This window comes from Euprymna scolopes, chromosome 21, assembly GCF_053919585.1.
Source record: "Euprymna scolopes isolate OS-2025 chromosome 21, ASM5391958v1, whole genome shotgun sequence".
NCBI classification, from domain to species: Eukaryota; Metazoa; Mollusca; class Cephalopoda; order Sepiida; family Sepiolidae; genus Euprymna; species Euprymna scolopes.
In genome coordinates, this window is record NC_136502.1 from 100,804,717 (window position 1) to 100,827,616 (window position 22,900).

Genomic DNA, 22,900 nt, shown 5'->3' on the forward strand with positions numbered 1-22,900 from the left:
ATTTAGATTTACATAATTTTCAGGCGGGTGGATATTCAAACTTTCAGCAATTTTCGCGTTTCTACGGTTGTACCCTGGAATTTTTTTTTGCCATGGAATCCTTCACAAAGCATCATTTGCAAAATCTGATCTGGAAGAATAAAAGTTCAATGAATTTTATTTTAATTGTTTATATCTAATACCTGATTGAATTAATTAATGTCAATAAGGTTGGGAAAGGACGCCCCCCCCCTTAACTATGTTCAAAATAACTTGTTAAACTAAAATAGCATTATTGACCAAGCTTACTACAGTTGTATGAGAAATTTTAAAAATCTAAGGAACCAGATAACGCAATATTGGATATTTTTCAAATTTTATCCAAATTTGTGTTTGGGCCTTCTTTGGGTTAAGTTTTTTTTTTTTTTTTTTTTTTTTTTTTTTTTTCCTACAGAAAAAGATCGGAAGAAATCGGTGATCTTCGGTTACGCTATAAGATGTATGCATCATGTTGAATTTAAAAAAAGTTACCCTACATTGTTATCTAGTTAACAGATTTTTAAATTAATATGAATCGTTAAAACCAAGCAGCTCTCCAATAAATTAGCCAAAATGGTTGATATGCTGTGAAACAAACTGTTATGTGCCCTATTTATTTTTATTTATTTTATTTATTTTATTTTTTTATTTTTTATTTTTTAGCGGAATATGCGGTAATAGTCAGTTTTGAGTTTATTTCGGCGTATTCTTAGCATATTTTGTAATAAAACTTGAAAATGGTGATTATAAAACTGGTGATACCAGGTTCAAATCCTGTCTGATCTATTCAATTATGCAGTAATATTATTCTGAAAGGTATGAACCCAAAATTATCTGTAGGAGTAGCATGTGTTAAATTAATCATTTACAACTGGTAACACTTTATTTCTGGATTATAATCCACAAAGGATTGATACACCGTAAAGAAAACTATTGTATTCAATATTAAAACTATCATTTCTTTTTCCAATTATTAGGATGTCATATATTAAAGTTGAGTTAGCTTAATGCATATCGTTACGGACGATGGACTCTGCAATTGCAGGTTCAAATCTTGTTGCATTACATAACGAACTCCAGCTATGGATAGAATAAGTACTTTAAGAAAATTTGAAAAATGCCACTCGGCACAATTTCGAAACCTCGAATAAAATTGTACTTGATTTCTTTTTACCCCTCTCCCCCCCCCCAAAAAAAAACGGTAACTTATAATTTGAATTAAACGTGAAAGGAAACCATTTCAAGGTGAATGTTTAAAACCTAGCTGATATAAATTAATGTGTAAGAAATAGGATTTCTTATCTTACGAGGGAAATGAATAACACCATAATTTCACAAATTTGTTAGGAGCGGGGATTTCTCTTGTGGCACAATACGAACATTTTACTTCCGGCTTGCGCTATTTATGTCGGCCATTTATTTATATATACAAAATAAAATCCCAACTTAAGATTCTGACCTTTGTGCACGCGCGCACATATATATATATATATATATATATATATATATAGTCATCCACATACTACTGCGTGCGGCTAGACAGGCAACTACCTCAAGCTTTCAAGGATTGAAACCCGACCGTTTATACGGCAGTCAAGGCTTCTAACCATTACGCTATTGGCGGCTGCTTGAACGAGTAGTGAGTTTAACGATGTTTTGATATCGTCCGAAATACCTCCGCTCGATTTGTTTACACAAAGAGCGTCGCTTATATGCTAATGGTAATTCGTTTTTCACTTCTCAATATGCTCAACTCAAGGTGAGGAGCATTATAGTCATCCACATACAGTACTGTTTCGCTGTTTCACAGCTCATCAGTGCGGCTAGACAGGCAACTACCTCAATATATATATATATATATATATATATATATATATATATATTAGCTTCATATACTCGGCGTTGCCAGTCCTGAACGCGTATGCTATGGCTTCACATATGTGTGTATATAATCTATTCTACGTTACCCGTAAATGTTTACTTTTCCCTCCCTCTATTTATAAAGCGGTTTTTGCTGTCATCTGCTATGACGTTATTTAAGACGTATCGTGAATAGACAAGGTTACGACTTGTGTGTGTGTGCATATAATATATATATATATATATATATATATATATATATCAGGTGATTAAATGACTTGCTGACTAGTTTTCCAACGAATAATAAAAATAAAGTTTTTTTTTTTTTAAATTTAGTTTTAAAGATTAAAAAAACTTCCAAGACTATCCAGGGTCGCTCACTTAAAAGTATCCCAGAAAATGTAGAGGAAAATTCTTGTTTAAATTACATGTAGTGTTATAAAAGATGCTCGAAGTGCTCTCTGTTGAAATCTGAGTTTCTGGGCAACCTTTTACCAACCTTTATATATACTACCTGTAGATCTTCTCTGGTGATTCTCCTGATAACGTTGGTAATGTTCTCCTTTAGTTAGTCGAGTTTGAGGATTATTTGCATAAACGTTTTGTTTTAAAGTCCCCCCCCAAAGATAAAAATCACATGACAAGTCCGGGAAACGTGGTGGCCATAACCCTTTGCTAATGTCTGTCTCTGTCTCACACTTGTCATGAACTAGTGTCGGTGATCTGTGAGACGTGGAATGTAGCGCCATCTTGTTGGAAATAGAATTGCATTTTGTCTTGTTGGTCGTTAAGATTAGATTTCGGGCTACTTTTAAATGGGCTATCATGCATATATACTTACACCCACACATATATGCATATATACTTACACCCACACATATATGCATATATACTTACACCCACACATATATGCATATATACTTACACCCACACATATATGCATATATACTTACACCCACACATATATGCATATATACTTACACCCACACATATATGCATATATACTTACACCCACACATATATGCATATATACTTACACCCACACATATATGCATATATACTTACACCCACACATATATGCATATATACTTACACCCACACATATATGCATATATACTTACACCCACACATATATGCATATATACTTACACCCACACATATATGCATATATACTTACACCCACACATATATGCATATATACTTACACCCACACATATATGCATATTAAAGTTAGTTTCATGCAATAAGTAATCTTAAAATGGTGCTGGGATGTATTTTCTAGGTTTTCGATGAAGTAAATATTAATCGTAACTTATGACTAATAGTTTACAACTAATTGCCGGCAATAACTAGGTATGTTTATTTGCACCCTCTTCGAACCTTATGAATAAAAGGGTAGCGCGGATCATTTGTGTGGCTTTATACGAATAGAATCTTTGCGATTACAATTTCCGGTGTCCCCACGTTTTAACTTTTCAAAAATAGTTTGTTAGGTGAAAGTACAGAATATGTACAGGATGTCTTATGTTAATTACTTCATCGTAAAGATGACCGTAGAATCAAATGCCGTAGAGAAATGATTAGTTATTAAATTCGAACGCAGCAAAATAACGATCCGTTATCTGCAAACGTTTACTGTGGATTTTTCCATTGCTTATGGATATCGTTTAAAAAAAAATGCTTAGCTTAAATTATTCGAAAGATTTTTTAATCAAGTTTTTTATTTATTTATATTTATTTATTTATTTATTTTTTTTTTTTTTAGCACAAAATCGATTTAGTAAGTGCGTGTAAAACAAATGGCCCATCTCAAGTGTATAAACATTTTTACCCTCCCCCACCTCTTCACTTAATATTTTAAGAATATTACTGAATTTGGAATTTTTAATCAACAATACTATTGGCTATTGTTAAAAATGCCTCGGAATGTGAAAATTAAATATTAATCGTTTTATAAATTTAAAATATCTTAATTATATACATTGAAAAATTCTAAATAAGCACTTTATTTTTATTACAAAATAGGAGTTACTTAAATTACTGAATATTTTACATAATTTTCTAAAACAAATTATTTAGATTTCTCTATAAATCTATACTCCTATCAATTGGTTCTTTGTGTGCATTGATATTCATATGAAAAACACTTTTATTTAAGAAAATACAATTTTGTTGTATGGGTCGTGGAATTGAATTCACTAGTAAGATCTAGCTAATTTGCATATTTATAAACATTCATTTTAATTCCATATTAGTATTTTTTTTTTCTAGATGTCTAGTAAGATTGACATATTTATTTTATTTAAAAAAATCCCAAATTATTGTCTAACCGGAAAAATTCTCTTGGAAAAAAATCTAATATATATATATTAGATTTTAGGTAATTTTTAGAAAAAATACCAAATTGCTTAGTTACCGAATCAATGACAAATATATTTGTTTTCTACAGAATGAGAAACATTACGTACATCTGTTTTAATAAACCGATTAACTGTTCGCTTTTCGTAAGCATAACCAGGTCGGCGAGTCTTACTTCCGCTTACGACCTTTTTTTATATTGGCGGACAGTGGCTGGATTAACGCTCGTTTATTAAAGTAAAAGCGGATTTTTCTATGAAACCCGAGCTACATCACGAGTTCCCAGTTTCTATTATATAATTAAAAAAACAAACAAGCTATTTTTATGCCTACGGACACTAGTTTTATGCTTATGCGATCATTAGAGAAGGAAGTGATATTTACTACTGCTCGGTGGATTCAAACCAGTCCATCACCCGTAGCATTCTAGCTAAAGACCATCGGCAATTGACACATTTGAAGTGTCTAGGAATACCAAGCCGATGGGCACACATAGTAAACAGTCGGACAGTATTCAACGACCGAAAATGTAAATTTTGCATTTGCACTAAAGTTGAGTTTCTTAACTCTTTAAAGAAAGCTCCCTTTAAATTTCTTTAAGGAGAACATGCTTACGTAATTATCAGGGTGTGTGTGGGGGGTTGATAGTTACTATTTGTCTGGAGATATCCTCCAAGTGATGTTTTGTAGTTTTGTTTCCTTATTACACTAGTGCTTGGCGTAGATATTATGGTTCAGACGGAAGGTTATATATTTTACAAAACCTTGAAGATTTTGTACTGAAAGAAAAATGTATTCTCAAATAACTTAATAAAAATATGAATATAAAACTAAAAACTTGTTCGTTTGTTATTTCTCTCCTTTTGTACGAGACAAGCATAGTTGTAATAAGTGTCCTCTATGAATCTCTTAAGAATTACATCCCCCTTATTAAATTTTTTTTTTTTTTAAATCTTGGTTCTCTGAACTATATTCACGTAAAGAATAAAACTTGGATATTTATTACTCTAGCCCACCCCTTTTTGGTTCACACTTAACCTCTTTGCCACATTAATCAAAACGAAATCCATATAGTATTTTCCAAAAAAAAAAATGTAATTCCTAACATACTCTATGCAATCCTGCAATACAGCAAAATACAACACAAGACTGGAAAATTACTGCACCTCCCCTCTAGCCAGAATTTTGGTCAAGTGCAAAAATAGACAACCAGTCAGCATTACCTGGTAGGGACGACTCAAGTGACCGGTAATGAATCCTTTCCTTTTCTGAAGGAGAGAATGCCTGGGTGAATGCATCTCATGGGGCTTAATCGAATAATACCTCGATCCCGATAAAGAGTCTGGATCAAGTCAAACCTAAGTGCTATAAATGGTACTAATGCTAAACTTGGCTAATATAAGCACCCGAAATGGAGCAAACGTAAATTTACGAACCTACAATCATCTATATATTACTAGTGTGCTTATTTGGCGTTTTTGTGTCACGCTTACATCCGAGTGACTGTCGTTTAATTATGAACTTCCATTTCTTGTAATAATTTTACCAAGAATTATTCGCAAATTTTGGTTTCGATGATAGCTGAAGAACTAAAGTTATTTTTAGATATATTTCACAAGTTTTGTTTACGATTTAAGCTGATGAACCCAAGTCATATAGAGATATGTGATTGTTGAAATTGCAACTTTATAATATATAAAAATCGATAGAAAATTAGTAATATATACGATATCTGCAAGAATTAAAATATATTTAAACGTATTTTACGACCGGGCTACGCCGAGCGTCCCTACTAGCTTAAATAAATACTTTTAAAGTTTAAACAAGAGCTATATTTATATCAGGGTGTCCCCATTTACGCTGGCCATCTACAGAATGCCAACATCAATATATTACATAAGAGTCCCCTGTGGAATTTCCACAGATCCTGCTAGTATAACATTAATATCACATAACAGGTAATTTGCTAATTAATAAATTTAATATAATGGAACCCCTTTCGAACTGCTCTTAACCCCCACCTTATGAAGATTAAAACTTAATCTATACAATGTTGGAAAAGTTATAGAATACTTATTCCAATTTAGATAAGCCCTTAAGTCATTTTTATTCCGGGAAATCTGTCTAAAATTTGAGGCGAATAATTTTCATGTAAATCTGAAATATTTACCTTTTTTTTTTTAAAAATGTAAAGATACCAAAGAAAGCATAATTTTGGAAATATTATGGTTAAGGAATTATCAAAGCAGGAAGCATCTGATTTTTTTATGAAAAAGCTTCTACCCTCTTAAACCCTTTAAAGTATAGATCTGTTACACCAACAGTTGTCGCCTAAATTATGATGATCGGTTAATTTCGTAATTTACCTCTACACAATTTAGTCGTGTTGTCGAAAAGAAAAACATCGGTTCCAAATCCAAACAGGGGCAGGGCAAAATCTATTTTCTGGGGGCAGATATAAACGGGTGAAGAGTCAGTCATAGGCGACTAGATATTAGTCCTCGTTGTTCGGATTTGAAACCTACAGTATTGATGTTTTTTTTCTGAATATTACGCTCGTATATTTTGAAATTTTATTAAGCAGTCTGCTAAGGTTCTTCCCCACTCATAATAGAAAATGCGAAAATAGAATTTTCATAGAGCCTGCTAATTTTCATTATAATTTTGTCCCATAGAACCAAAAATATGACCATTTCAATATTCAATTTGCCTACCAGTGTGTGTGTGTGTGTGTGTGTGTGTGTGTGTGCGCATGATTCAACCATGGTAGTGTTTGAATATATGTTTAAGTAGCAGTTTTCAGCATTTAGAACTGCTTTAAAGCTTCACCGCTCGCTCATTTTTCGACCAAATTTCAAACAATTAATTTATAGATCCCTATATTGTGAAAAGAAATTGTTAAATTTTCGTTCAGTAATTAAAGTTATGAATTCACTGGTGTTTAAAATCGTAAAAATTCGTAAGGAGGTGAGTGACGTTTTTATGACTGGTTTCCATAGCAACTACATCGCTTCAGCGATTACTGTTGCTTCCAATTCACCGCTCTCGTGAAAAGCCATACATTGTTATTACATGTGAGGGCTAAAAATAAGACAAACAAAACAAGTAAATTTACTGGAAGCCTGGAAAAATGCGAGCATGAAAAGTAATATGGTTAAGCTTAAACATGGAAAAGTAAAGGACTAGTTAAAATTGGAAAAGACGAGCTTTTCTGGTAAAATATACATTTATAACTTAAAATGTCACAGCATTAAGAATTTAAAAATGCAATATATAACATTTTATAATCAATTAATGCTGCAATATTTTAAGCTATAAATTTTTATATTTTTTTTTACTGGAATATCTTGTCCTTTCCTTTTTCCAGTTTAAACTAGTCCTTTACTTTTCCATGTTTAAGCTTAACCATATAACACTTCATGCTCGTATTTCTTCTATTGTAATATGATAGATATACCACCTTTTTTGGTAATTTTGTAAGTTCCAAATCTCGGCGACTATTGATCAGAATTTTACGAATGAAGGCTCGTTGGAAAGGTAATGAATGAAATCGTGTAGAGGGCTGTGACTTTTGTCAAGGTCATACATTAAGGAGATTATCCAGAGACTATTTTACGCTCTTTTTTTTTTTTTTTCTTTGTCAATGTTTCAATCGGTCATTTTTTTTCCCCCTAGTTTTTGCGTATGGACTATAAAAATATATTTTCTCTCAAAACATCTAGCCTTGATAGAGGGAGGGACTAAAACTTGCTATGGTTTCAAATGATCTGAAATAACAGCCAGGGGGAGACTTGATTCCAAATATTTCTCATGTTATATCTCCCCTCATTGGTTTTCATACATAAAGCAAATTTAAATTTATAAGGCTTATTTGATACTGGAGATATTCATAATCGTATCCTATTTCCGAAAGAGGCGTGTGTAATATATATATATATATATAAATTCTTTATGGAAAGACATAGTGCACAATGTATTTTGTCCCTCCCCCCTCAAAGTAGGGATTTGACGTAATAATTAACTCCCGTTCATTTGTTGGTACTTGCTCAATAACTACTCCTTGGATTCTTTTGAAATTTTGCACAAGCATTAGTCATGGTGAAAGTAAATTTTCCAATCATGAAGAGGGACCTTGCATGCTCAGCTTGTTCTCAATATTTCCTGATTTTTTTTTAAATAGTAAATCACCAGTGAGAAATATTGTAGAATATAAACTATATTTAAATAGGACAAAGGCAGATGTCCGTACATGATAGGAAAACGAGGTGAATATCAAAAGTAGCAAGAAAAATAAATCTAAAAAAAAAAAAATTTGAAAAAAAACTTATTGTCACTTCTGATTAAACTGTAAAAATACTTGGGTAAATGTACTCAACTACGCCTTTCTAAAACTAATTTCTTTTGAGAAATTAACATTTCACTTTAAGTTGAATTTTCATATTGTAGACATTCACCTGATTAAAAATTCAGAGTAGCTATATAGAGAACTATATTTACGAAGGTGATTTTTTTTTAAAGATTGTTCTTGCTCGTCTTGAGAAATGCCTATTTTAGATGGGATCCGGTGTGTATAAGTCAATGTCGTATTCTGGCCAAATGTAAACTCCAATGCCACAGAACCCCCATAGGTTATTCGTTACTTTCTCAGTCGTTCTATGCAGTTTAAAAGACCCGGAAACTTTTTGTCCTGACACAGATTTGTCAAGATTGCATAGTTGGTTCTGTAGGCAATCTAAAAACAAATACTCGTGAACAAGAATGTTTATTGGAACAAAAAATAAGTTATGCTTTTTTTGTTGGGAGAAAAGACAAGTTGGAGCATTTGATGGCAAGTTTTTGTTAGGGGGCTTTGACGTTTGCTGTGTTCTTTTCTTCCTTAGGTTTTTTTTTTCATTTTACAAGATAATCGCCACTTATCAAGGCTCAAAATTCCCTCGAGGATAAGGGTTAATGAGTAGCCTTGCTAGTTTTGTCTAATATATATATATATATATATATATATATATATATATATATATATATATATATATAAAGATTCTGCATGATTTAAGAAATAGATTCTTCAGTTTTAAATCTCCCCATATTTAGTTCTGATACGTGACTTTTTACTTTGCAATGTTTAAAAAAAAAACAAAAAAAACGGCACTCTTACATAATTTGACCCGAATTCTCGTGAATTCCCGTCAAGCATGTATCGGGCGAGACCGGCCATTATCGGTGTCAGCCGAGCGTCGTAACAGACGTAGACTAATGAAAAAAATAAAACAAACCGAAAAAAAAGCAAATACAGTGACAAAAAAAAAAAAAAAAATTGAACGCTCGGGCTGACACTGAGGATTGTCGGTCTCGCCCGATCCATGCTTGACGGGAATTCACGAGAATTCGGGTCCAATTATGCAAGAGTACAACCCCCCCCCAAAAAAAAAAACTATGGCTTCTGTATTAAATTTCTCTGGTTTGTCTGAACGATGTTAGACACAAATGTCCTCTGCACTGATTGTTTTTGCACTCGCCAGTTCCGAATGAAATCTATTTTGTCCAATCGATTTTTATTAAAATTGATATCGATTAGCACATGAAATATTTCATGACTTATTAATAATCAGATGAAACTAACCCACATAACTTTTTTTTTTTTTTTTTTTTACGCTAAGACTGCTGTATAGTTAAGCACCCTCCACTGTTTAAAAAAAACTACTCGCACCTGAGAGTATCCTAGATCTCTACAAAGCCACAATTCGTTCATGCATGAAGTAATTGTTGCCACATCTAGGCTGGTGCATTCACCTCTAATCTCTCCCTCTTAGACAAAGCCCCCCAAAAGAGTCGTCAATCTAAAAACCAAGTCCCAACCCTTGCCACGTCGTCGCAACATTCCATCCGTGTGTCTGATTTAAATGTACTTTAATGGAATGTGCTCTGACGAACTAGCAGCACTTGTCTCACCTCGCCGTAAATACTCAAATCCGTTTAGCAGCAAAATCTCAACCCTTTACGGTTTTTCTGGATACTAGAAAACCTTCTACTCTAATCTCCTCTTCCATCTGACTGCTGGACTTCGGAATTCCCTTCCTGCTTCCAGGTCCTGGATATGACCTAAAACTATATCCGATGGTGAGGCCCCACCTTGCGGGCCTTGGAGTGTGGAGCCACCCTTTAATTGCCATTGCTCCCAGGTCCACTCTGACCCGGAGTGGTAGTACCTGTTAAGGTCCCAACTATGGGTTAAATAGAATCTGACTTAAAAAAACAAATATACTCCATTAAAAATCGTTCCTCAAAATAACTAGATTCGGCATTAAATAACCTGAAAAAGGTTGATATGCCGTAAAACAACCAACCAACCAATCCTGCTTCCATTACTGTACTGACATGCTGAAATTTGAATTTGATGTAAACGGGCATCCCTCATCTGCTTACATATTTTCTTGTAAACATGGTCCCAAATAGCGTTGTGTAGTGGTACATGACTGGGACGATATATGAGGATGTCATGGTACCAAATCAACGTAAGTTGTGTAGTCGGGTGTATATAGTGAGGACATATAACGGAGGAGGAGGAGACATTTATAGAATTGTTCACGGCGTCGACGATGGGCCATTCTTGGAGATTTCATATTCTTAGAGATATGAATGTGAAGAGATGTGAAATGGACAGTTCTTTTTAACTCGTAGAAGGGAATTCTTTATTGATGATGGGGACACAGTCAATACTTTGGAAGAGTGTTTCATATAATGTACAAAGATGATAGACGAGACACATTACTTTTCGGTGGATGACAAACGAAGACAAAGGCTTATAACATGAATACACTTATTCCAGCTGGTTATGATGATCAGGTATTCGGTGCATTGCAGAATTACATTGCCTTGTCTCCCTTTCTGGTTAGCTTCCGAAAGGGGGTTCGGCTAACTCGACTCTCCCGACTCTATTAACTCCGAAATCTTCTGATTCTCCTACTGACTGACTTAACTGAACATATTGTAATCTTTGTGACGTCAGAACTTGCTCAACCATGTGAAAGTTTTCTCATGTCGATTTATATACACATGTCCCCAACACTTTTTTTTTTTTTTTTTTTTTTTTGCAAAACAGACCTTTCTTAATTTACATTGTCCGATTCTACTTGTTCTGACATTAGTTGTACAGTTATTTCTAACATAATGGATAATGATCCACATTCCTATCATCGTATCTAAATTGCAATATGTATTCTTTTTAACTTTTGATTACTGGGTTCGATTCTAGCATTTTCCTTCAATATCATTTTCAATCCTATTTACCTTGTTTCTCTAATTACCGGGATCTGTTCCCTTCCATATATTCAAACACTACAGTGTTTGAATATATGGTTAAGTGGCAGTTTTAGTCATTTAGAACTGCTTTAAAGCTTTACCCCTCACTAATTTTTCGACCAAATTTCAAACAATTATCACAGTTTATAGATCACTTTCTCAGCTATATTGTGAAAAAAAATTTCAAATTTAGTTTAATAAAACAAGTTATGAATTTTCTGGTGTTCAAAATTGTAAAAAACGTAAGGTGAACGACGTTTTTATAACTGATTTCTATAGCAACCACGTCGCTTCAGCGACTACTCTTGCTACCAATTCACCGCTCTCACGAAAAGAAAAGTAAAAAAGTGAAACAGAATTAAAGCATGAAAGGGAGATAATTGGGATTTTATAGAAGGCAGACGAATGCCGTACATTATTACATATGTGTATGTTATGTTTATTATGGCAAAAAAAAAAATAAAACTGAAATTAAACATAGAACAAGTGAATTTACTGGAAGCATGGAAAAATCATGGATTACAATAGTAAAATGCGAGCATGAAAAGTAATATAGTTAAGCTTAAACATGGAGAAGTAAGGACTAGTTGTTAAAACTGGAAAAAAGGACAAGATATTCTAGTAAAAAATATAAATTCGTAACTTAATATTGCCGCATAAGGAATTTTATAAATTCAATTCATAACATATAATCAATTAATACTGAAATATTTTAAGCTATAAATTTTTATTTTTATTTTTTTTACTAGAATATCTTGTCCTTTTCTTTTCCAGTCTTAACAACTAGTCTTTTACTTTTCCATGCTTAAGCTTAACCATATTACTTTTCATGCTCACATTTTTCTATTGTAATCCAATAGTTGTCTCTTGCATCTAAGTGACAATATTTGTTTGAGGTGAATAAGAGTTTAAAAAAAAAATCATTTTAAAGGCAGTAAATCTTTTCTGTTTTTGTAAGCCGTGTTCAGACTCTATTTTCAAAACTCGCACACACACACATATATATATATATATATATATATATATATATATATATATATATATAAGTAGTAGCGTTTATGTGTAGGTGTGTACAACTCGTACAACCCACGACACTAGACCTGCCATGATGGTCCCTCACCTAGGGATGGTGCACACCATTTTCCAAGATAAAGGTCAAAGGTTAAGATCGGGTCTTTGCTAGTTATATATAAACAAGATTATTCCAGAGAATTTTATCTAGGTTAAAAATATTGTAAATATTGTAAAAATGGTAAACAAGTAAATACAAAAATATTTAAATTCATTTTGGCATACGTTAAAACATTACATATATCGTCGCTATTAAGGACGCGAGAAAAGAGTGAAAAAAAGGAAAGCGAACAGAGGGTGGACGGTAGGAGCGCTGTGAATTTAGACTGTCGGAAATACAGTTGACCAGCACCTGTCTAACTACATCTTGCACGGATCCGTTGTTGGTGCTGTGACAATCTCAAGCGGTAGTCAATTCCAGGGAGTGATATGCGGATGAAAAATGCGGCATATATTTTTCATTAACGGTAGTGGGTTTGTTCGGTCCATGTATAGCGTCGGACTGTCACGATCGGTAGCTACTAATGTCCGGAGGTCCGGATCTCGCACTGACGAGTCTTGAAACTGGTGTCCGTCAATGACTAGTATATAATAACGAAAACGTTGCAGTCATGCGTGTGTATACGTACATGCACACTTAAGATTAAATCCAAGAGACGTTGAATCCATATATTGCAAACTTATAACCCATATATACTAGAAAACCCGCTCTAGGATGAGTAACCTGAATCTGCTTGAAGAGAATAGTTTTGCAGCATTTCCATGTGCTAAACGTAGATTAAAATGAAGGTATGATATTAGTCTTTTCGGAGAGCATGCTTATTTCAACTTTTTTTTTTTTATTGATCTGTTACGTGATTTGATTTATAGAAAACTAGCTTGGTTGGTCGGGTGTTTGAAGGTGTGTTGAGCAAAAAAAAAAAAGTGTTAGTAGGTGGGCAGCCTCGAACCCGTACCGCGAAGAAGGAAATGAATGTGACACCCCCCCCCCAAAAAAAAACGTGGCGTCTTTGCTGTTGTGCCCATCGCCAAACCGAAAGTGACTTAAATTAAGACTAGTCAATCGAAAAGAGGGGATGACGTTGGGAAATATCGGCGAAAAAAACGATCCCTTCCTTTAGAAAAGTGCCCAGTTGATGGTGAAGGAATTAATGTTTTTAGCAAATCTTTCGATATTTGTCATCCTAAGGGTCAAGCTTCAAAACGATATCAATTTTGTGACAATCCGTTGCCTCTGTCGAAAGTTTTAGGCAGACATACATGCGGACGGACTCTTAAGAATGAATTAAAATAATGTGGTATTATCACCTCCCCAGGAGGGTGACTTGGTTGAGGAACGTCTTGGGGACGCAACCAGCTCCCCGGGAATAAACGATATCTAAGCAATAGACACGTGTTGTAAACATCAACAAAAATGGGTCGATATGACGTCGGTTATAACTGTCTGGCATGGGTCGCTGCTTGTGTGTTCATTGCGACGTTACAGACAGCTTTTCGTCGTCGCATTAATGGCATGCTGAAATCGAACACTTGTACAAAAATAGCGAACACGACTAATTTTATAAAGATATCTATAGTCATCCAGACAGTTTCGCTGTATTACAGCACTTTGATGTGACTAGATAACTGCCTCAAGCCGAGATCGAAACTCAACCGACGAGATGGCAGTTCTAACAGCTCTTGTATTATTTAGTGCCCAAGTATGAGAAAAAAATGTTTAACCTAAATCTGAGCCGCTATAAGCAATTTCTATTATCTGGTCTTAAAAACGTAAGGACATTTTTTAAGCCTTGAACTTACCCCGATCATATTTTACTTTGAAGTATGACTCCAATCCTCTTCCAACTTACAAACCGGCAAATAAAATAGCACTAGGCTTTAAGCAGACGACTTAATTAAAAAAAAATTTTTTTTTTTTACAATAAATAAAATGTAAATTACTGTTTAATCTCTTTTGAATAGAATAATTTTTAATTCCTAATAACGTTAAAATGTTTTGTGCACATCTGCAGTATAGCGCATTTGTAAATTCACAGAAAAACTGACTTGTTTGGTCACCCTTTGAGCATGGGTTTGATTGAATTCGAAAATTTTTCGTTCGTTTTTCTGTATTGAAGCTTCCATTTTGTTTTTAATCAGTATGGCTATAACAGCATTTTCTTTTCATTGTTTTTACTCTCGTGTGTATCCGTTGGTATCTTATATGCCTTTATATAGTGATGTTGTTCTCGGTTGATTAACTGTGTCGGATATATACTCGAGTCAAAACAATAAGAATATTATCATAGCCCTATTAATCAGTTATCCTTTGCCTTCGATTGTTAATGAATGATGGCAAAATCGCGGAGTAAAACAATGTTCAGTGAGTAATAGAAAATTAATTGCAAATTACGTTTGGATTACGGATACAAAATGCTTAAAGAAAACAGCTTCATTAAAAAAAAAATTTACAAGTGATTCATCACTTAAGGCCCAAATACCACTCGAAAATAAGGGGGCTTATGAGTGTAAATTGGTTAGATGATAGCATAGTGACCGGTAATGATGGATATTGGGTAGATTTTGATTTAAGGTGGCGGCTCAACAAGAACTTGTTCACATTATACTTGAAGACTGGCACGTTGTAGTCAGCTGAAAAGCATGCTCGCGGTATAGTTTTACAGGCGAGCAGTTCGAAAAAATAAACTTTCTTCATAAAATTGGCGTTTAGTTTAAGATATAGTAGGGTAAATTGTTGTTGGTCGTTGTAGTTAGGCAAGTGTTGGTTAATATTTAGCAGAGGGAAATATCCGTAACCCAGTCGAGCACGCGGTGGAAATAACAGTAGGCCAGACTACCCAAGTCCCTTATATGAGAAAGGCGGAGAAAAGGACATCTACTAGGTTTGAACCCTGTCAAGGCATAAAGAGTGCTCTGAACAGTTACCCCCACCCCAGATGTGGCAACAGTACTACATTTTGTATAACTGCGTTCAATTATTCCAAAACTGCAATAAAAAAGGACAATTTTTTAAATTATAATTTATCCTTTCATCAATTAAATTTTGTGTAGACTTTTGAAATAAGATGCCCATATTACACTTTTGAGATTCTTCAAATCGACAAAAATATATTTTTTCCGAAAATCCGAAATTTTCGGAAGAATTATCTGAACACGACACGGATATATTCTGATTAGCAATTGCATTTTTAAATTGTTAAACCGTTAGTGGAGATCAGTGTGAGTTTTAAGTTTAACGCATTTTATTCGTTTATGAAAATCGCTCTAGATATGAAAGCACTTGGTGTAAAGAATTACTAGAAAATCTGAAGACAGGCTATACAATGCTTTTCAATCAATACGTTTTCAATTTTTATCTGGAAGAGTTTACAATACTATGCAAGTTGAATGTTTACTATGCAAGTTGAATGTTTACTATGCAAGTTGAATGTTTACTATGCAAGTTGAATGTTTACTATGCAAGTTGAATGTTTACTATGCAAGTTGAATGTTTACTATGCAAGTTGAATGTTTACTATGCAAGTTGAATGTTTACTATGCAAGTTGAATGTTTACTATGCAAGTTGAATGTTTACTATGCAAGTTGAATGTTTACTATGCAAGTTGAATGTTTACTATGCAAGTTGAATGTTTACTATGCAAGTTGAATGTTTACTATGCAAGTTGAATGTTTACTATGCAAGTTGAATGTTTACTATGCAAGTTGAATGTTTACTATGCAAGTTGAATGTTTACTATGCAAGTTGAATGTTTACTATGCAAGTTGAATGTTTACTATGCAAGTTGAATGTGTATAGAATTTCAAACAAAACCCTTTTATCTACAGAATTTGTTCTCGCCCCATCGTAGAAGTCGTAATTTATAATTACATTTTATTAGCACCCGTACTAAGGATCGAACCTGCAATCTCAAAAAGATTGTTACAACTAATACTTAGTGTTGTTGAGGATTAATCGAAATCTGATAAACTGCGACATAATTTCCGATTCCAAAAACGATTCTTGTAATATTTTACCTTAACTTGCCATTGTTAGCATTAATAACTGTTTAAACTATTAGTAAAACTTTAACCTGTAGATCATAATATCAATACAATAGAAAATTTATTTTACTTGCGATAAAAAGTTTACTAATTGCATAAATTAATTGAATCATTGTTAAAGAACGCGTTTAATTTACAAAGTAAAAAAAAAAAAATTTGAGTAAAACATTTGTCACTAAAAATGCTTTCAAACATTAATAATTAGATTTAAAGTCAAATATAAAATTGTTTTAATTTTAAATTAATTTTATACAATATTTCTTAATATGGTTGGTTTCTGGCAGCTAGCTTTACTGTTTCCAATCAATTACAAATAAAATGTTTGAGAGAAATATTTATAAGGATCTACTCTTGTAGTGTACACTCCCATAAGTGTATATTTTATGCTTGCGAAAATATATGCGGACATTACACACAGATTTGACAGTAAAAAAAAGACAAACTCTATTCATAAATTTAAGAATCTGTAATTGTATTGGAATCGGAAAAAATTTTTTACAATCGTCCCATCACTAATACTTAGCACTTTTATTCGTTGTGCCATGGGTCTTTACTGACAGCAGTAGTCGAAAGCATCAAAATACAAAGTATAAATCTTTAAACCTAAATCAGAATAAGCACAAGTGTTTTTTTCTTTCTTTTGACTCGCATTCAGTGTTTTTCTGGACATACGTACGAGCTGCCTAAAATAAGTTTCCAGAATTTTCCTATGGGCATTTTTATTGATAGTACACGCATGAAACTCTAGTCCCCTTCGAAGTAATCTCCTCCGGCTGCAATGCACTTGTATCGTTCTAACAATTTCTGGAAGGCCCGATGAAAGTCCTATTGTGTGAACGCATCAATGACCCTTGTTGTCACAGCCTCTTTCATCTCCGCAGTTGTCTCATAACGACAGCCTCTAAAGTCCTGCCTTGAGGGTAGGAAACAACCAAAAGTAGGGGGGGGGGGTGAGGAACTGTCTTGATGCCTAATCTTGTTCACAAAAATGTCATTTTTTTTCTGATCTTCTCCGAGAACCCTTGGAACAAACTTTGCGCAAATATTCCGTTCCAACAACTTCTGAAATCGGCCCCATCAAGTTATCTTGGTTTGATCGTATCAATGACCCTCGTCACAGCCTCTTTCATCTCGATTATTTCATGACAGCCTCTAATTTTTATGTCGATGATCATAAGAATATGGTCGTATGAGACATTCGTTAATCAGCAGAATTCTAGTTTCACTGCTAGATAGTTTGTAATGCTTCGTATTCAAATAACGACCAGTGATACTGTACAGAAAAACGGATATATTTAGACGGCGGTTTCGACACTGAATATATATATATATATATATATATATATATAAATTAGACTACCAGTGACCCGTTGAGTCAGTATGTTATATTAGCTATGGAAATAATCTATGAGCGTTACACTTGTGACGCAAAAGAAAATTATTTATTTTTTTTTTTTTTTTGACATAACAAAAAAATTTCTTATGAAAGTATATTAAAATGAAATCACGGACGTATCACTCAAACATGAAAAAAAACATCCTCCCTATTCTTGCAAAGTTACCCATTTTTTTCCGAATAATCGCTCAAAAATAAAAAATTAAACACGATTTTCCTACGAATCGAACGACGACAAAAGTCATTTAGCAGCAAAAATGCACATGAACCTACCGACGAGAAATATAAGAATGAAAAACCATATTGGAATCCTTCACCCAAGTTATAGAAACTTAAAATCTATAAAAAAAAGTAATAAAACCTGAAGCAAAAAAATAAAACCTAAAGAAATAAAATAACACTAACATTGAAACAGATTAGTAAATGTGTCAACAAATTCACCGTTCTCGTACAACTATATTGTATCTAGAAATGTAAGCAAAATAAAAGGAAGGAAAAGGAACGGATAGAGTAGTAGTAGTAGTAGTAGACTTGGCTTTACTACAATTGTTCTGTTTGTCAACGGGTTAGTTGTTTTATTGTAAGAAAATAGCGACAGTATAGTTGTAATAAAGAATAGTTGCAAAACGCCCCACTCTTCCCATATTAAATAATAATTTCGAAATAACGTTAATTAGTCAGTGCGCAGGTCAAAATCTGCAAAAGAAGCGATTTGTTTATTTGTTTACGTTATTATGGGTTAATGTTTATGCGCAACCGGATGTTGTAAACCGAAAAGTGGGTTACATCACTCGTTACAAGGTCATTTAAGTTTTATAATATATATATATATATTGATAGGCCTCCTATTTTTTATTCCGCCCGAATGGATCGAAGGGGATTATAAATTGCATTGCTATGATGACTGTACTTATGCATTCATGGCCTGAAAGTTTCATCTCTCTGTTACAGATATTGGCGGTGAGACTCTAAGGAAGCAACCTTTGTCATGGACATGCGTCGGAAGCAGAGATGTCATTGAAATCCTGGCGAGAAAGTATTGAGAATGGTGATGACTGTAGAAAATAAATTAAATAAGCATAACTGAGCGCTTGTGTTAAACAGCTCTTCCATTTAACTTTTTTTCCAACGTATTGGAAGTTCTTCCTATTTTTTTAAGATAAAAAAAGGCTTGATTCTTGAAACGACTCTCGTATATAGAACTAGGAAACTAGTTAACCGGCCGCTTTTTATCAGCATAAAAGCTGAAGCAAAACTAGCCGATCTTATGCTTACGAAGAGCCAACAGTTACCTCAGCTTAAATAAACCAGTTATATGATTAACGTTCCTGATCTTTGTATCAACATTTGGCCCTTGCTTTGGTCAATTTTATTTTAAATTGACTATTTACAGTGCGTGCAGAGATTTTCCGGTTGCACAATAGCATTTTTAAAGTTTATGTGAGGTTTTAACACATTTTCTACAATATTTACAAAAATAAAATTCGATTATTTTTTTATAGCGATACCTACGCAACATAAAAAAAAATTTGGTAATTCTGTGTGTGTGGGGTTTTTTTTTTCTACTAAAACAACTTTTACGTCTCAACTCGCACAAAGCGTTTTAATGACGGATGGCCCAAATCTTTTCTCCATCTGTTTTGACGAAAATTATTAGGTATAGAATGTCAAATATGTATTTAACCAATTAATATTAACAGAAGTCTTGTATTTTATGAAGAAAATGTTTTAAAACATTGGAAGTAACGAAGAGTAAAAGGAATATGAAAAAAGAATGGATGAAAAGTTATCAAGAATACTGTATACGCCTATACTTATATTGTCACTGCTGGTTTAGGGGTAAATGAACAAGACTAATAAGTTTGAGTTTGTTTGACGACATATTCACCTTTTTAAGGGTTATTTAATGAAACTATCTATTTTAAAACCAAATTGTATACAATTTATTGAACACGAAGTACTATTTTACGCATAGCTCGGAAAGAGAAAGTTCGGGTTCATATCTTTCACAGAAGATGTGTGCGCATAAATAAAATAAAAAATTACGATTCAATCGTTCAAGATAAAAAAAAAAAAAAAGACAAAATAAAATGAAGCGTAAATTGTAGGTATATGCAATTTAATGGTGCCAACTGACAATTGTTCTTAAGGATTAGTAACGAAAATTGAAAGGACAGTACGAAAAATTCAATTAAAAGTATTGTGCCATATTGTAGCCTACACCCATATTGTAACGGCTGAGTAATATTAGGCTAGTGTTGATGGGGAAACGAACAGGACTAATAAGTTGTCAGTCTATTTGACGACATATCAACCGTTTATTTAATGCCAAAACTCTCTGCTTGAAAGCTTTTATTTTAATTTTTTTTTTTTTTGCACCAACCATATTGTTTCGCTCACCCTTTTGGGTGCAGCGATATTTAGTTGTAGAAAGGTTAACGAATTTTTTGCCCCCCCCCTTAACAAAAGAGGGATTGATCTAGTAATGCGTTCCCGTTCGTTTGTTCCCTCTTTTCTCAATAACCACGCCTTAGATTCTTTTGAAATTTTACACAAACTTTAGTCATGGTGAGTTTTTTTTTTCATGCTTGGCTTTTTCTACATAAAATTAGCCTTACATATAACGGAAAATCTAACGTGTATTGGAAGTTGCTTTACAGGAAGTGCCTGGCGAAGTAAGCAAGATTTATCGTCAGAGCGAATATGCGTTGATTGCAAAGATTCTTTATCACTTCTTTGGCGATGGTAATCATCTAGATGAACTAGTTGAAAGTAAACATAACGTAGTCGTCTATCTCTCTCTAATGGACCCAACACGTATGTAGACACAGTCGCAAAGCTAAACTTAAAGGAAAATGGTATTTATTTGAATCATTTCACGCATCCAAACAATAGGCTGTCTATCAGGACACCGCACCAGAAAACACGCCGTAAAAATCTCAAATGACACGGACCATGTTCGCTGAACGTAACAGGCTGTCACGCATTTTTTTTTGTCTTCCTGCTTCTTCACCATCTTTTCCGACATTAATCCCTATATATGCATTTGATTCAATGACGTCATCCTTACTCAAAGCCCTCTCCCTAAATGCTAACGTGATTTTTACATTGACTTTACGCGCTGCAATACTGTAATTCCTGCTTCCTCTCTAGTTTTTTGTCCTTTAGTCTTCGCATTCCTCGAGTGATATTTGACATTTTCCGGATAGTTTTAAGTTAGCAGTATAGACTTTCAATCCCTCACAGCATTAGTAAAATGTTTATCCATCTCGTTATTCTTGTTCGTATAGTCTCAATAAATGGCAACTCTTCAGTAAAATAATTTAAGCCTTAATTTTTTTAGCAGCAGGGAATACATGACTATTTACAGAGTTATATGTTCACTATAACTATAAGAACTTTAAAACGACGAAAGACCTCGCTATTTGAGTTAATCACTGCCATTTACAATAGGATGATGACGACTAATCTACTGTAGCTTTTTTTTTTCTTAACTAGTTAGAAACGGTTACATAACGTTACTACGTGGGCAGATCATACTGTTACGCAATCGCGGTGTTCGCTTGTCCAAATGCCTTTGTCTAGTCTATATGTTTACATGTACTTTTGTCGCTGGCACAATATACACACTGACAGCGAAGTAAGTCACAACACAGTTGATCTATAAAGTTTTTATTTCTCTTCGGCAATCAGCTTTTTTGTGACAGTTTTGACGTTTACTGGAAGGTGCGGAGGTGCATAGTTAGACGGTGGTGAAATGGTGACGCCTGCTGCAGTCTGCCTGTCTGGCCGTCCATTTCTCTATGCAATAACTCTGTCAATTTTAAATCTACAGACTCGATTTGATATACAGGGTATTGAGATTTGGGAAAATCTATGTAATCCGTTTTCAGACAGAAATTTGGCTTTTTAGGGGTCAAAGTTCAACGATTTGACCTTTGAGAACTCTACCCAACTCCTCCACCAATTTTGGGTCTAAACACTTGAAGTTTTAGGTATAGGTTCCTGGGACATGAATCTAACTTAATAACTTGATTTGAGGCCTAAACAATAAATGCATAGGGGTCAGTTAAAAAAAAAAAAAAAAAAAATTGACCGCTTTTTTTTCTCAACATACATCTCCAAACATCCGGGTAACGCCGGGCTGAAATGCTAGTATTTAATATTCCCTTTGTTTATTGCCTCAACCTCTGACCGATATCTGCTCAGATATTTCAGTCAAATTATGCATTCCGTTAAACAATGGTGAAAATATGAATTAACATTTGAATCCATTTTCGTGTGTGCAACTCATCGAATGTTTTTCTTCCCAGAATTTCCTGCTAATATCCACCAATACATTTATTTCATTTAAATGTTGAGCGTGTTTTAAATTAATAGGAGCTTCGCTAAAGTTATCTGATTTTTAAAAATTTTTTTTCTTTTGCAGCTTCAAGTAACATGACTTACATGATGAAATCTCAGCCGGTCAGCAAGTCTACAGGTCAGTTCTCGTTTTGGATGATGTCAACTAGCATGCTTCAAAATTAAAATATTAATTCTGCATTTTGAATTTTATGATAGATTAGTTTAAAGTTTAACCTTTAATTAACACGGACACCAGTTCAACATATTAGTGTTGGCACGATCAATCGGAATCGAAAAAATCGGGTGCTTTGCGGGTATCGGAAGCAGAAAGATTCCAGCATGATTTCATATTCCAAAAACGATTCTTTTACTTTTTTAAATTTAATTTTCGATTACTGGCACGAGTGAAAAATATAGATGCTAATCTCGCAAAGAGTTTAAGATCTTAAATACATTACATAAAAGGAAAAACATCGGTTTGTCAAATTGAAAATCTATTTATATTTAGATAG

The 22,900-nt window shown here is 33.7% G+C and overlaps 1 protein-coding gene across 1 annotated transcript in view; it reads left to right on the forward strand.

The window, feature by feature from the left end:
• Nucleotides 1-22,900, forward strand: part of LOC145242630 (uncharacterized) — a 173,765-nt gene that overhangs the window by 107,796 nt on the left and 43,069 nt on the right. Inside the window, exon 12 of the mRNA XM_080105749.1 lies at nt 22,471-22,524. Coding sequence (XP_079961875.1) covers nt 22,471-22,524 — 54 coding nt within the window. The remainder of the gene's footprint in view (nt 1-22,470; nt 22,525-22,900) is intronic.